Here is a 17,450-nt window from a genome sequence, read left to right on the forward strand (position 1 = left end):
CTGAGTGAGGTGCCTGCCGCCCCTGCTGCCGTCCGTTCGGCGGCGAAACGTTAAACGCGCCGCGCCGTTTCGCAAAGGGGGAGAGAGACCCTCGGCGCGCGCGTTTTCTACTACCCCCTACTAGCCGCGATCACCCCGGCCTCGCGCATCCGCGCGCCAGCATGGCTGGCCTCGGCTCCGCACGGGTAAACACGAGGACGCCAATTTTCGTCGCTGAGGACACGGGTGGATTGTCCACGATGCATTAAAGCAAACGTTCGAGAAAAAAACGTTGTTTTAAACATTAATTGTATCGTCGAACGCCATACCCCTGTTGTTTTTTAAACGTAATTATAAATCGTTTGAATTATGCTTCTGCTAAGGGAAAGTTCGAACAGAGATATTCAGAGCGACAATCGAGTCGATGCCGCAGTTGTACTTTGATTTTCGATTTGATGATGAAAGTATAATTTTTCGAATGTATAGATATATAGAAGAGAATAAAAAGTTATTAGAAGCATCATGATAAAGCAATTAAACAAAACGTAAAGAGAAAGTATATATCTTCGATTGCATTCGGAGAACGCGCTATATCAGTGTTAATATGTCATCTTGCAATTAGTCCATGTGCGTACTTCACTTTTATCGATTTTACGTTTTTAAACGCGCGTTTAGCATATAGTTTACGTTACATACCTACATTATTATATAATCTCAAATAAATATTTATTTTATGATAAAAATGAGATATGAATACGGACTTTAATTTATCTTTAACGTTTATTAGAAAAGTAGAGCAAAGATAAAATGACGCTATTGTAAGCTAATAGCACATGATAAACGTATAATCCTCCTGATTTATTACCTACGTTTTTATTGAATGTTAATGGATCCAAAATGATTATTAAAAGTCATTTTTCGATTCCTGTTGACTAGAAATAAAATGAAAGCGTGCAAATACCGTGCGATGTTCGCGTTTTGATTTTTGTCAGTATAATTTCCACGGAAAGAAACTGAACATGTACCCGGTAAAAAATGTCTCAGATTTTAATTTAAGTTGTACAGCATTATACAAAATTTCGGAGAAACATATATAATTATGCATGAAAAAGTGTATATAAGACATAGTATATGATGAATAAATCAGTAAAGAAACTTCCAAGAAGCAAGGTGACATCAAATGACGTCCTATTAATACATATATATTAATATATTAAAGATATTATCAAGATCTTAGCTTGCTGCTTGGAAAGTTTTCTGATTTATTCATCATATATTATTTATAGGAATCATATCATTTTTACTTGCACGTATATATTTTATATAAGATGCAAGACTTATATATTATGTATCAAACTAAGAGAAACCCATATTTAACTACACATTTCGAACATTATACAACAAATATGCATAATGCTCATTGATATGTAATTTTATGCAGCACTTCGTCTATACATAACACATATAATATGTCCTATATACACTTTTTCATGCATAATTATACAGGTTTCTATGGACATTTTTTACCGGGTACATGTTCAGTTTCTTTCCGTGAAAATATACTGACAAGAATCAAAACGCGAACATTGCATTCATTTTATTTCTAACAGGATATAATTATACATATAATATCATATGATTCCTAATAGTATATGATAAATAAATCAGTAAGGAAACTTCCCAAGCTAGTAGGTGACATCAAAAGACGTCTTGATCATATTTATATTTAATATTAATAGGGCGTTATTGAAACGTCATTTGATATCACCTTACTACTGGGGAAGTTTCCTTACTGCAGATTATGATTGGAATATACTTATACAATTGTAATAAGTCTAAATGATGCCAATAACAGACAAATAAATACAAAATAATGTCCGTTGATAGATAAGTAGATAACCGCCAGAACAAAGCTATTTTCTTTTTTTTTTATTTTGTATTTATGTATTATCAGCAAGAAGTGTGGGCAAAGTATATTCTCATTTTTTCCCGTATCTATTTCACATTTTGTTGAAATATTTCTCTTCACGCAAAATCTAAAATACATTAATTAATTATCAATATTTAATTATTAAAATAATCAGTTTAATTAATTATAATTCTCAAATTGGTGTATATCAACTGTCGTATATGCGCGAATATTGATCGTCCGATTGAAAAAGCGACATTCCGATCGCACTTATAAATAATCAGTTAAGGCGTACGGGGAGTATCAATTGCATTCGCTGCAGTACAAATATTTTTCAGATGTGCATGTATGCATCCGATGATCAAGTATGGTCACTGATAAACATAAAATATCACAAAGCTTTTTATTCTTGCTTTGCATACGTACAACTGACGTAAACAAGATGACTAAAAGAATAGATAAACAAGAGATGACTATAAATATAGATCTCACATTCTTTTTTTTATCTTCAGTAAATAATTGTACCTTTTAGATCGCTCGAAAGAAGTGTATAATCACGCGTTATCTGGCCGTGATGTCTGGCCATGATTAATCGATTAGATATTTCAAAAATAATGTATGATAACACATAGAACATTCTAAACAGCACACTCCATCCAAGGGCTATCTAGGGAACGTCCTTAGGATGCATCCGATATATTTAGGACGTCCCTTGGAGGTATGTGTTATACGGGATAAGATATCACATGAAAATGATACTTTGTGATTTTGTTAGGATTGTAATAATAAATATATACATATATATATATATATATATATATATACATATGTATATATATACGAAATAAAAAAGAGGATTTAAGACAATCTAATTTTGTGACTTGTTCATTTTCTTTCAGTTTCCAGTCACGATTTAATCGTACCTTCGTTTTATTCCGTTTAGCGGCATCACTAATTTCGATAAGACATTAATTTATATGTAATTTTCCACATCTTTATTCTCTAACAATTATTTTATATCTTGGATTTTATTTCTGTGAGCCTACAAAATCGATACAGGAGAAGCCCTATGAAATTTAGAATGCCCGCGGTGAAGCCTCGTATACTCCGCGTGATCTCAATCTCTTTGTATCTCCTTTGGTGTTAATTCAAAAATATTCAGTTCATGAGCAAATTGCCTACGAAGAAAAAGAATTAAGGCCCTATTTGTGATGATCCGAAAAAGGAATTGCTTCTTCACTATTCTGTAATATTCCATCTTGTTCGAATGCTGATAATACGTATATATATACTTATGTATATATATATATATATATATATATATTACTGTGAATGATAGTGATCTTTAGTTGTTTTTTTATATTAGCCTTTATATTAATCTATCATGCTTTTTATCGCACAAGATGTCTATCTACGTCAATTCAATTGCTTAGGATTTTTCAGAGTTATCGCAATATTAATTAATATTAGAAAATCAGGTCTATGCACGGATTGTGTTAATTATTTCTCTGATTTTTTTAAAATTGATATTTTTGTGAAAAATCCTGATTGAATTTCTATTTATGTCTATTTTGTAAGATTTACACGCATATTAAGTATACACAATTTTGTACGCTTATCGGAGCATGTCCAAGCCGCATATTTCCTGTCTAAATATAATGACTATTGATTAATAGTATAAAGCACTGAAATGTGCATCAAACGACGTGCCGAGAAAAGTGCCGAGACACCTACTAATTTTACTTTTGTACAGTCTCGTAAAAAAATTAATTAATTTCGATTATATTCCATATAATTAATAGTGCAGGCTTAAACATTTCTATAAAAAATTATTTCTACAGCAATTTTGTGTAATATAATATATGTATTTTTTTTCATAAATTACTGAAAAAATTATGATATATATTATAATAATGAATTTGACGATGATTGTTAACTAAGGAATTTCATGTCTGCAAGAGGTGTTTATAATTTTCCAGTCAAGTTTCTTTAATAGAAAGGCGACAAATAAAATGTGATGCAATGTCCGTTAATTAAATTGATGTTTGTAAAATGGCAGTAAAAATATAAAAAAACTTGATACTTATAAAATGAGAGCAAATCTTGTACCAAAGTCACTAAGCATCTCTCTCTCTCTCTCTCTCTCTCTCTCTCTCTCTCTCTCTCTCCCCCATACACACACATCTCATCTCAATTATTAATATAATATTATTAACATAATTAATATAATTAATATATCATAAATACTCCATATAGCAACTTTATAATAACATTGTTTTAAAATTCAATATTAAAGTATCAAAATATATTGTATTGTATATACATATATTTACTATAAGAAAATTATTACTATTTTTGTTTCTTTCTATATATGTATATACATATATATAATATATATATATATCATCGGTACGTACGAATACACATGACATGCAGGACGATCGCTATACAGAAAATAGTATAAAAAATATGCACGGCATAATGACGGCAAATTAGCAATAAATATCAAGCAAAATTTATGTTATTATAATACATAATTTGATCATATCTTTTCAAAAATGTCTTTAAATGATTAGCTAGCACATTTTTTATTTTTAACGAAAATAAAGAAAGAAACAAAAAATAGTAATTTTTTTGTAGTATAATAGTATATACAATACAATACAATATTTTGATATTTTAATATTGAATTTTATAATAATGTTATTATATAAAATTAAGAGACGGGCAGACGGCCAGCCAAAGGTAAATTTCCTAAGCTAGAAGTTTCAAGTCTGTCAATTAAGTGCACCCAGGGGTAATTGAAGAACGATGACATTACCAATCGATCATTTTTGCTGTACTGAGGATAACAAACACGATTGATACATGTCCAAATCACTAATTTATTATCGACAGTGAAAAGTATACATGTTTTTTTAAATTTTTTAATTTTTGCAACGTTTGCCGTTAGATATATACGTATATGTACAGTAAACTAAGTTACAGTAAACGTACAGTAAACGAAATTAAAAAATAAACTTTACTGTTGATAATAAAATAATGATTGCAGTCTGTTATCCTCGGTACAGCCAAAATCGTTGGTAATGTCATCATTCTTTAATTACCCCCGGGCCCACCTTTTGACAGTCACAAAAATTTGCCTTTGGCCGGCCGTTTTTAAAGGCTCATCTACAATAAGAGTAGTAAATTATAAGAGATTACGTAGATACGTCGGAATTTTTAGGGCTCCTACAAGACCTGTAAATTCAAATTTCCGCAGTGATGCCACACTTGAATGCGCATGCGCGAAACATGAGCTCGTCAGTCGTCTCAGCTCAGCGTCTGCATTACTGAGCACAGTGGTGAGTGGCCGCCGGCGACCGGCGTAGTCCGAGACAGTGAATAGTGAGGCGTGGATTTGGCGCGAATGCATATTCGCATTTTTACGAGAGGCACATTACGAGCAAGGTAGGGTAGGATAAAACAAGCGAAACCTCGCGGCGGGCGAGCCGGCGAGCCACGTCTTTTCTCTCCGTTCGTAATCGAGTGCTCTCGCTCGCTTTAACTTAAATTCAGCTTTTTTTTTGTGCCTTAACTGACCGATTTTTACGTTTTCATGCAGATCTTACGGATCATTCACTCAACGTGCATCATCAGTGATTAGCGTCCATCTTATCTGCACGTGGCCTTAAGTTCATCTTGTCGGTTGCCAGAAGATTCTACGGAAGGGTCGCCGAAGAGCAAACGGAAATCCTTTCCTTTGCATGTTTCCGTCTCACTGTACGTAAGTACTTTGTGCAGAAAAGTCGAAGCTATCCCCTTTTTTTTCCTGTTTCAAACATTACTTGAACATCTTATTTCGCTTATGAGACGATTTCTCATCGGAAAGTACATTTTTTTAAAGCTTCCTTTTATAATTCTTAACACGTGCACCTTCTCTTTGTTCGTTACTCTTTTTTAAGGTTAGATTTTTTTTTTGCTTATACTCTCTTCAATTGTTAGACCGGCCTGTTATTTGCAAGGATATTTAAGATTGCGAATAAATAAATATTTGTATGAGCTTCAAATTTCAATCTTATTTCTTATGTAAGTTTCCATTTTTAAGTAAACATCTTTTAACAAAAGTCAACCACTGATCAAAGTAATATTAAAATAACAATAATTAGATCTATCAATAAGATATATAAAATCTATTCTTGAATCAGCTTTGAAACTCACAAATTTAACGTAGGAAAAGTTGATAACACATGCCAGATTTCAGGATAGAAATCTCATGTATTTTTTATTTATAACAATTTTTTTATGTTGCATTTTTTAATACAATTTTTATGCACAAAATTCAAGATATAAAATTAGATTTAATTACAGCTTTACATACTGTAAGATTGGATTACGAATACCATCTTATGTCTATAGTATTGATGTTCGATATGTACCTTTAGTTGTACATGTACCTTCAGTTTTACAAGTGTGAAAATTGAAACAATTGTTTTTGCTACAATATATAAGTAGATTATAAAAGTTTGCTATACAATGTATGCCTGTAGAATAACGAGTTAAGAAATTATATTAGCTTTTTTTTTGCACTTGGATTGATAATATATTAATACACTTTGTAAATCTGCAAAATTTTATTAAATATAATTTTGTTTTAATTTTACAAGAGATAATAATAACAATAATAATAAAGTTTTCTTACGACAAACAGAAATTTCAAAGATGGAGAAGCGGCAAACACTTGATGATGTTCGCACACTTATCCTGTCCTTACTGATCTCTCGGAAAGATCCCTTATCTGTTGCTCGTCTAGACAGGGATTATTATGAACAAGAGAAAACTCGTATACCGTATCGTCAATTTGGTTTTGCCACCTTACTAGAATTTCTTCAAAGTATGCCGGATCAGTTCAAGATTGAGCAGTATAATGGTAGTCACTATGTACGCGGGATTGCGTCGGACAAGAGTAAGCACGTGAGTTCGCTGGTGGCGCGACAGAAGCGACCGACGAACGCGAGAAATCCACCCCGATTTCTTCCACCTCATTTACGTCAGTCTTCGTCATCTACATTCAATCGCCATCCCCAGCATACAAGGCATCAGCCAGTTATAATCTCACATGACAAGTTACTTCTTCTTGTACAATATATCCAGAGCAATCCAAATGGCGTGGGTATGGACAGAGCTGTGAAATTTGCACAGAAGCTAGTGCCATATACCAATCTGTCTGAACAAGATTTGCGGGCTCAGCTGCGCGAGCTGCCGCATCAAGTGCACCTGCAAGGTAGCATGGTATATCCGGCCCAGAATAATGATCTGCAGGATAGCGCAGCCTATTCGCAGCCCATGAAAGTGCCTGTGAGGGAAGAGCCACAATCGTGGAACAAGCCAGAGTCATCGAGCGATGTAGCATCGCCTCTGAACGCGCAGAATGTATTTGTCGCCGGAGAGGAGGACCAGGATTGGATAGAATGTTCCAGCGATGAAAATGATTTCATACCAGCCGGTTGTAATCCCGGTAGCAATTATAAGAAACGTGTAAAAACGAGCGAGCTGCTTGAAACGAATATTGCGCAGCATATGAAATATGAGCAAACTGACATGTACAAGCTGAAGAACAATTTGGAAAATGGAGACGACATGTACAAGGCCAAAAACGATTTAGAAGACGACGACTACAGTATCACGATAAATAGCAGTAAGAGCAACACAGGAACGAAAGATATCAAACTCCTTGATTTATCCGAGATAATTAGCGACAGAACAAAGCTTCGATTGGAGAAATTACTGGAAAAACATCCGGACGGTATCTGGTGTGCCGATCTGCCTGATATATACCTTAACGAGTACAAGGTGCCCTTAAGTTACACGGACCTTGGCTTTACGAGTGTGCGCGAATTCACGTCTCACCTGCCGAAAATTTTCTACATGACACAAGTCCATAAAACCTCTGACTTTTTGTTATATAGCGCGGATAAGAGGCCAGTAGTTCCGAAAACAGATTCTATTGACATAGCACAAGCTTCGAATACGCATACGCTTCACAACAAATACGACGAGCACAGTTCAGATATGCAAGCACATTGTAGAAATGCTGAAGATGACCCAATCCCGTCGGAAGTTGTACGTAACAAATTTATTTACTGATAACATGTACACTTGTTTAATGATATTTTAGAATTAGCTCTAGAATTTTTTAGCAAAATATATATTCTCGTGGAACATACTGTACATTATTAACAGTAAAAACTAAATTAATACCAAAACTGTAAATGTCTTTTCATGGATATTACTATTAAGATCCCATGAAAAAAATATAAGCTAAGCGTCAATTCTTATTGTTTAATTTTTTTTCAAATAGAAATCTTGTATATTATTATACTTATAATTAAATACAAGGCTAAATTTATCTACAATTTTTACAATAATATATAAAAATGCAGTATTTGCTTTTTATATTTTCTGTATGTTAGTATAATTATTTCTTCTTTGTTGATGTATTCTAATGAATACAAAAAGGATGTTTATTATTTGTGATGCAGCAGATGATAATCCAATAATCATGATTTATATAATTTTACAGTCGCCTACCATTACCAGAAAATTCGCTCCCAACGATGTAATGAATTATGGTGATAAAGTAGGAAAAATATCAGTGACTGAATTACAACAGATTACATTACAACACAAAACGTTCTTAGAGGTATATGTTTGTGAAGTATTCAATCCAAGCTTTTTCTGGATACATCTTCGAAAAAACAAGATCCAATTTCAAAAGTTGATGAGTGACATACAGTAAGTACACGAGCAAGTTGACCAATCTCTGCAAATTTTGTTTATTAACGCTGATAGTAAAATATGAGTTGAAATTCTTCTTGTTTTCAGTGATTTTTACAGTGATGAGTCGAACCAAAGTTCATATACTATTGCAAAAATTGCCTTGAAAAAGGACTTGAATTGTGCCTGCATTTATTTGAATAATTGGCACCGAGGAATTATTAAGAGTGTAAAACCGGATTTCAGAATAACGGTTAGTACAACACATGATAAATTTCCGACAAGTAATTTCGTTAATTTTTAAGAATTATATTTTGATATATGCAATAATTAATTATCTTCGAAAACAGGTATTTTTTTATGATTTCGGTACTTTGAAGACATATGCGCCTGAGGAGGTATTCTATTTGCATAAAAAGTTTGCCTATTTGCCCGCTCAAGCAATACCTTGCAGCCTATATAATGTTAAACCAATTGTTGGTGATCGCTGGAAGAAAAGCGTATGCGGTCAATTTATTGATAAGATCTCTGAATCTCTTCTAGTTGCAAGCATAATTTCTGTTGATGCTGTGGTGAGATTATTTTCTCTATCTTTGAAAGTTAAAACATTAAAAATGTTTTTAATTCTTAAATTTATTTTATAATTAGTAGTATTCTTTTTTATAAGTATTTATTTCATATTTGTCTTCGTGGTTTGATATCTAACTGATTTGTTCATTTTTTTTTTTTTTTATTTAAATTTTGAGATTACAGGAACAATTAAAAATAAAATTTTACTTTTAAATCTCTACCATTAAATTATATTACTTAATATTATAGAATTGCAAAAATCTTATATAATTATCTGTATTTGATTTATTTTGACAGAACAACTCTATGGTGGTTGTTTTGACCGATACAACCGAAGAAGAGGATGTGCGTATAAACAATTGGTTAGTGAATGAGAGATTAGCGCAAGTTGGTCAAATGGTACGTATATATGGTATAACATATTTGAAACCTGATATTGACCTTGCGTCTGTCAGAATTTACACAAGAATACAGAAAGTTAATGTAGATGAACCGCGACACTGTAGAAATCAATCGATATCGCGCAATGAGAGAACGCTTAAATTATCCGATGTAAACAGCGAAGGTTCTCCTTCCACGCGCTTGCAAAATGTCTCGGCCAGCAAAAAACAACTTTTGCAGATGTTGCGGAATAGATTTGTAGATGCTAAATCTCCGTCTGCTGAATCCCCATCTGCTAAATCTTCATCTGCTAAGTCTTTGGATATTTCTACGTTTTCGGATACTAATTCGCTGAATGCACAATCGAGAAACTGTCCACAAAATCAGAAGTCGGAGACACCTACAAAATCTGCATTAGAAAAATTGAAAATGTCGAATCTCAATGAAAGATCCAATTCTGGTCTGAGCACTTCCATGTCCGAGGCAAGCATAGATAACGAAAGTAATTCAAGCGGGAAGATGAAATCACGCGCAAATGGGGAAAAAGGTTTCGTTTATATGAACTTCAGTCCAAGAGATTCCGACGATGAAATTGGAAAGAATGATTTTGGGGAATTCAGGAGTTTGTATGGCGGACGTGGGGACATGGGACATATCCCGTGGTCGGTAATAAGAGAGGAGAAAAATGTTTGTAACGGAACAACTGCTACGTTGCCTAATAATTTAGACAGGTCAATTGAAGAGCGTGAGAGCGACGTAGAAGATAGATTGCACAATCATAAGAGAAATGAGGTACCTGGTAAACAGTACTTTTTAAAAATGACTTCCATGGAAAAGGAAAATTTTATACCCGAGAATAACGTCGATTACGACGGCGAAAATACATCCGATTTTGTAGAAAGGCTGAAAGACAGTATGCGGAACAGTACGCCTAATCACACTATCACAGTGTGGTTTAGACAAAATCAAAAACTCAAGACACCGCATGATAATGACCAATCTGAACACACATCGAATTCTAATGCAAATATTGAGCTCAACGGCGTAGCTCCTTCGAGGGTGATGAATCGGAAAGTAGAAAGAAATGACACTGCGTGCAAAACAAAAGCTGATCGGAACATAATGAACGGAAATTCCAGTACGGATTCGGAGACAGCACTCCCTAACAATAAAGATAACTTAAATGGCGAAAAATCTGAAGGCAATTTGAACAGTTCCTTTGAGTCGACAGGTGACCGAGTAAATAATTCTAGATATAAGACGCTACTGGAGAAAATACGGCGGAGGCAGAAGGATTTGATGAACTCTAGTTTAGTTAACACAAGCAACTCTTCCAGCAGCGAGCAAATTCGATCGTCGTCTTGCAGTAACAATACCTCTACCGACACAATTATCTCATCAAATGACGAGCAATCTAAGGCATCTAACAAGACGGACACGAGTACTTGCAAGAAGTATAATCCAATTAAGGAGCTGGCAATATCTGACGACTTGTCTGACAAACAGACTGATTCAACATTAACTGAATTTAATAGTGATTCCAAAAAAACAAACGATCTTTTGCTCCTAGAAACAGATTTTACTGCTTCTAATATTGATGACACAAAGCAACGTCAATTGAATGAGTCCTTGGAAACTGATTCTATTGCTTCTAATGATGACACGAAACAACATCAGTCAAATCGGTCCTTGGATTCTATCGCTTCATGTAACGTTGATGGTTCGAACTCTCAAGTAACTGTGGTAAATCAGACGGTCAACGTTCCGAAATTAATGCAAGAGATGTTAAAACAACAGATATTTAAGATGGCGCAAAATATAAGGAGTAACACTGAATTGGATTCTGACGACTTAACGTCCAGTCAAGAAAGTCTTATAAATGACAAAAGTGACGAAAGTAAGGGGGATGATGAATTGGATTGCATGTCCAAAACGTGCAAATCGATGAGTGATGACGCGAATGTGACCGAGATAGCAGTTGCTCCGCCGGTCTTTAATGACTGTAATGTAGAATCTGACGACTGTACATGGGATGCAGGCTCTATTAACCTTAATTCTGATTAATGTCGTACAACCGCTTGAATAAGCAACGCAAATTACTGAACAATAAACTCGAAAATTTGAAGTTATGTCATGAGGGAAATTTTTTTTTGATAAATTATATAAATGAGCAGCCTTTTTTTTTTAATTAAAAAAATGCATTTAATATCATATGTGATTTGATATCATAATTATTATACATATAATAATTATAATCACATAAATCAAAATGTGATTATTTTATAACTTTAAATGATATATAATTATTACCAATACAATTATATAATATATATTACAATACAATTATATAATATATATATAAATTATATTATATAACATAGAATTATACAATATATATTATTATATTGAATTATATTTTTTCTAATATAATTCTAAGATAATTTCTTATATACTTAAAATTAAAATGTTAATTATATAATTTTTTTATGGAATCAATTAATATATATGTGTCTGGGTAACTATTTTGCGATTATATAGTGTTAGTATTAGGACATTAATTTAATTCTGGGAAAAATTTGAACCTTATGTGTGGTGTTATGTGTATTTGTTATTATGGTTGTCATTCTATACACACATGTTGTAATAAAAACTGGAATGTGCAAAAGTATGCGTGTAAAATTATTATACTAGTCGGTATAGTAACACGATCTCATAAAGTGATAATTTTTCCCGAATTCTTATGGCCTAATCCAATCGATCATTATTTCGAGCTTATTCGGAGATTGATTAATATTCGAGTAATCACTTTTTTATTTTCTAAAATTTATCATTTTATTATGATTTTATCAGATCTATCACTTTATCTGATCCTTTCCCTTTTGCTTTCGTCACTCAGGCTGATGCCGTCGACATGGCGAGTATAATGAAGTATGTGGTAAACATTTCGAACCAATTACCGACGTATTGCTTTGCGGAGGAGAGCCTGATGCCAGACAACTGCTACAAAGCAACATCGACAGAGGAGAAACACGAGGTACCTTTAGTTCCACCTGGATCGACGACGTCTGTACATCATGATAATCAACAACAGCCGATGAGACCGCCGACGATGCCTGTGCATCATGATAATCAGTATCAGCAACAGCCGATGAGACCGGCTGCGACGCCTGTGCATCATGATAATCAGTATCAGCAACAGCCGATGAGACCGGCGGCGACGCCCGTGCATCATGATAATCAGTATCAGCAACAGCCGATGAGACCGGCGGCGACGCCTGTGCATCATGATAATCAGTATCAGCAACAGCCGATGAGACCGGCGGCGACGCCTGTGCATCATGATAATCAGTATCAGCAACAGCCGACGAGACCGCCGCCAGGTTTTTCGCCTCTCGGCGAACAGCGCATTCCGTCTGATGCGTCGCCAAAGAACTCCCAGAACGGCTGTTGCTTCGCGAGTGCGTCGAACGCGTCGGACGTGTCGAGCACGAGGATGTCAATCTTTGACGACGCGGAGGCGATGACAAATCCGTTTTTGGCGGACGAACAATACATGCCTAACGACCTTATAAAACAGTTCAACATGTCGATCTGGAATGACAGTAAGATGTTGCAGAGCGAGTTGACTGATATTCTCTGCGATCTACTGGAACATACGTCACTCTCGATCTTGAATCAGATGGAACTGAATAAAATCTTGAGGATTATCAAGAAGGTTTTGTTGACACGAAAAGAAAGTTATTCGGCCGAAAAAGCGAAAGCTTCGTCAACGTCCAATCTCGCGAGCGGAATGGCATCGAATGACGCGGGTTCGGCACAGAAGGCGTTTAATTTCAACAGCGAAACTGCCGCGAATCGGGAGTTTAATGCAAATACTTTCCCGACTTTAAATCCGTTTAACACAAACGGACCGTCGACCCAGAGTAACGCGTTTTCTCCTCAGAACAGTTCAGACGGTTTTACTTTTAGAAGCAACTGGAGTCAATCCGACGACCTTGGCTCGCGCATGCCAATGCCTCCCTCGGCAGCTACGACTTCCGTACCTTCGGCATTCATTAATCACACATCATCAGCCAACACCTTCCTTCCAAAGGCCAGTCAGAACGGTGAAAACGTTCCTCTGGCGACGCCGATATCTCCTACGCCAACGAACACCAATATCCCGAACAATCTCTCAGAATACCTGGACAGTGTGAACGCCCAGTTCGCCAATATGCTCAAAGACACAAATCCCTTCAAGCCTCCCGTGACTAACGCAACGCAGGTACCGGAGATGCAGAACGAGCGAACAGCTGGTAGCTACGACGCGGGCATCGCCCGATCGTCGTATCATCCGACCCAAAATCCACAGGGCACTTTGCAAACGGAAACCACGAATATGCACGCGAGGAGCAATTGCTTCACGCCCGCCGGTAACCAGGGACATGTCAGCGAAAATTATACTCCGAGAATGGTTTATGAGTCCGGGCCGGTGATGTATAACACGCAGAAGAAGCAAGCAGCAGACGCAAGTGTGAGACAAAACGCATGCAGTAGCAATAACGTTCAGAACGCTCAGAAGCCTTTCGAATTTGGACAATCCATCGGTAAGAGACCCGCATCGCGGGTTTCACAGCCTGTGAGCGCTACTCCGCAGCACAAAATGATGAGTAACAAGATGATGAGAGATAGCTTGCCGATCGACGAGACTTACGCTCGACCATCGGCATATTATGCGCAAAGTTCACAGCCAGTAGTAAATGGCGACTCGAATTATTATCAGCAAAACAGTAACGCGGATAATTTGCGACCTGCGCCGTCGCAAGGTTGGCGTCAAGTCGACGCTTCGGAACATTGGACCGATTCGAAATTTCAAAACAGCGTCCCTTCGTCGAGTCACAGCGAGAGCTCTACGTTTGTCAAATCGACTAGCTTGCCCCACCAAGATTGGAACTGTGATAAATCCGTACCTCGAGAGATGAATAAAGCGACCGATTTGAGCAATGCTTTCAACGTTAAAGAGGACCGCGACAAAGAGAGACTGATGGATATTTGCACAAATTCCTGGTACAACACCGAGAATGGATCTATTCAGAAGAGAAATCCTTTTGTGTTTCAAAAAATTGGTACGACCTTATTAAATATTTATTCAGCCTTTTATCTTTCGACATTGTGTGTGGAACCAATTGCTAATAATTGTTGTTTACAGATTCAGTTAAAGGCGTGACGTTTATATTTAATTTTGAACAGGACGGTTGGATGTTGACATCAGAGTTTGTAGATACCTTTACGAATTTCAAGTTGTACTCTCGCTTGTTGGCCACGGTAGAAATACTGAATATAAAAGTTGTTTTTAAAGAAATCCTGAGGTCTGAATATCCAGAACAATTTTTACAACTGGATAGGTAAATTTGAATATTTTTAATATTTACTTATTTTTAAAATATGAATTAAAATTTAATTTCCCGAAATTTTCTTATTAAAATATAAATTCCCGAAATGGGTTGCATTCCTTCTGTTTCGCTTCACTTTTAACGTAATTCAATCTCTTATAAAACCGAAGCATATATCGAAACGATGATCAGACCAGAAATCACGCCGATTATAGATGGATCTTTTTCACAATGGCCTAAAAGACATCTTAGCATTTGCAATATTTATAATAAAATATTACATTTTTGTAATAATTTTTTTACAGTATTTTAAGATGTTTAATAGCGTATTGAAGACCAATTTAATTTTTTAATTTTACTATTCCGGCTTTAGTTTATAATTGCGTTGTAGATCTGGTAATTAAGCCCGCAAATAACTTTAAATAAAGAAAGATGTATTTATTTAAATTATTTAGAATTCACATAGAAGTGTTATTTGTGCACCAAGATCTAACTTCAACCGTTACAAGCTTTTCTTTATTTAATTGTACTACATTATTATTATTATATTTTAAAAACATGATGTCTATAATTACATAAATACACATATTTTACTGTGTATTAAAATGTACAATATTATATGATTTCATTCATAATCTTTTTAATACTATTGTTTCTAATGCATATATTTTTATCATTTTTTAGATTTCCTCTAAATGTTCCTCGTGATTCTGAGAGGCGCATTATTTCTATTAGTTTGATCTCGTTGCAAAGCGCGATCGGATTATTGCACAAGCTGAAGATAATTTCACGTGAAGAAATAGACAATGCTTTTAAGATGAACGAGTTTTCGGACGGTTCTGTTCTACGTACTTTGTGGGTGAGTGCTGTATGAAATGAATGCGTTCTATAATAATCCTAAAACATTGGAACTTTTCAATGTTTTAAAAATGTGAAATAAGACAGATGTTAACATATATATATATATTCTCCTAAATAAAAAAATAATTCAAAAACTTCTCGTTATTAAAATGAGAAAGATTAGTATAAACATTGTATACATATTATAAATACCCTCTATACGAAAATATGAGACATATTAAATTTGTTTTATATATTTATTTTTTTGTTTTAGACTTTGATCGTCTCTTACCGCGACTTGAAACGACATATTGAACTATGTTCAAATTAAATGTAAATGTTTGGGAGAGATATATACATATGTAGATTATACAACTTTTGTTTCGATGGGCCAATGAACTATAATTTCATGATTTTGTAATTTGTTCGACTGATATCTAGTATGATTGCTATTGGCCAGTGATATGTGATGCCATTACGATAACGTTTTTTTTTTTTATAAGAAATTACTATTATAAACAACGTCAGTACATAGTAGTGCATAAGTATGTAAGTTTTATTTTTATTTTTTTTTTACGTTTATATAACGAGAATAAATATAATGAGAACGATTTATGTTTTACCTCTAAGCTACTTTGAATTCTGTACTGTAAATTGTAATGGTGATTGTTACAAGATACGAGAAGAATATATCAAATGTATTAGCGATGAGCAAAAGTATGTCTGGTTCAGATGTTGTGAGTAGAACTGCAAGCTTTTTTTTTTGCGTCTCGCTATACTTTTTTCACCAGTAATTGGCCGATCGTTAACAACTAGATGAAAGACTCAGTGCACAAGATCAGTTCAATTTTGCTGCATTAGAACAGACATGTTTGCTCTCAATTGTGCCTAGTCGGTTAGATTTTCTTTTATATTATTATTATTTTTAGTCATTCAACATATATATGCAATTCTTTAATTAAACAAGTTACCATTTTTGTTTACTGATTAAGTATAGCCTTAAGTGATAATATGATTGAGAGATATTTTTGTAATTTTTATATTGTGACGTAAGAATATAATGAACGTAAGTTACCATATTTGGTCAACAAAGAGATAAAATATGTCTCTGTTAAAATATATCTCATTTAAAAAAAGATGTGATTACTGTGCTACCTTTATTAAATATCCCGAGCATCAAGGTTTTTATCAAGTGTTTTTTTTTTCCAGAAAAAAAATAGAAATAGAAAAAATGTCAATATTTACCAAGCTTACATTTTTCTTAATTACTGTTTCCTTAAGATTTATATAAATGGATGTTATTGCACGTTGTATTTCATATTTTTTATATAAATAATTAAATTTTATATGAAATTTTATATGAATAATTAAATATTAAACATTACAGAGAAACGATTATATTCTAAATAATATATAAGAATATTTTGATCATAAATAATGTCGATAGAAACGATTATAGTAAATATAAGATAAATTATAAATGATAAGATGAAACATATATGCTATTATTATAGAGAAAGTCAATATTAAATCATAATTCTATATCTCGTGGAAAGATTGACGAAAGAAAGCTCGGAAGTTAAGAAATTTCGCTGAAATTCCTGAAATTTGAAGTTGATTTGCGAGCAATATTTATGTTTATT

General features: G+C 34.3%; 1 protein-coding gene across 5 annotated transcripts; it reads left to right on the forward strand.

The window, feature by feature from the left end:
• Window positions 1-5,209: 5,209 nt before the first annotated feature.
• On the forward strand, window positions 5,210-16,943 carry LOC105450087 (tudor domain-containing protein 5-like). 5 transcript variants are annotated; one of them, XM_011689734.1, is made up of 11 exons: window positions 5,210-5,338; window positions 5,493-5,654; window positions 6,579-7,990; window positions 8,451-8,662; window positions 8,753-8,897; window positions 8,995-9,216; window positions 9,512-9,613; window positions 12,492-14,700; window positions 14,784-14,979; window positions 15,652-15,826; window positions 16,082-16,943. In XM_011689734.1, exons 3-11 carry the CDS (start codon window positions 6,590-6,592, stop codon window positions 16,136-16,138), a joined length of 4,719 nt encoding a protein of 1,572 aa, XP_011688036.1. In that variant the 5' UTR covers window positions 5,210-5,338; window positions 5,493-5,654; window positions 6,579-6,589; the 3' UTR covers window positions 16,139-16,943. The 5 variants fall into 5 exon arrangements, with proteins under 5 accessions (XP_011688036.1, XP_011688038.1, XP_011688037.1 ...); XM_011689736.1 differs by having other exon boundaries at window positions 6,750-7,990; XM_011689735.1 differs by having other exon boundaries at window positions 5,493-5,650.
• The last annotated feature ends 507 nt before the right edge of the window (window positions 16,944-17,450 follow it).

Source organism: Wasmannia auropunctata, unplaced genomic scaffold, assembly GCF_000956235.1.
Source record: "Wasmannia auropunctata unplaced genomic scaffold, wasmannia.A_1.0 LD336069.1, whole genome shotgun sequence".
Taxonomy (NCBI): domain Eukaryota; kingdom Metazoa; phylum Arthropoda; class Insecta; order Hymenoptera; family Formicidae; genus Wasmannia; species Wasmannia auropunctata.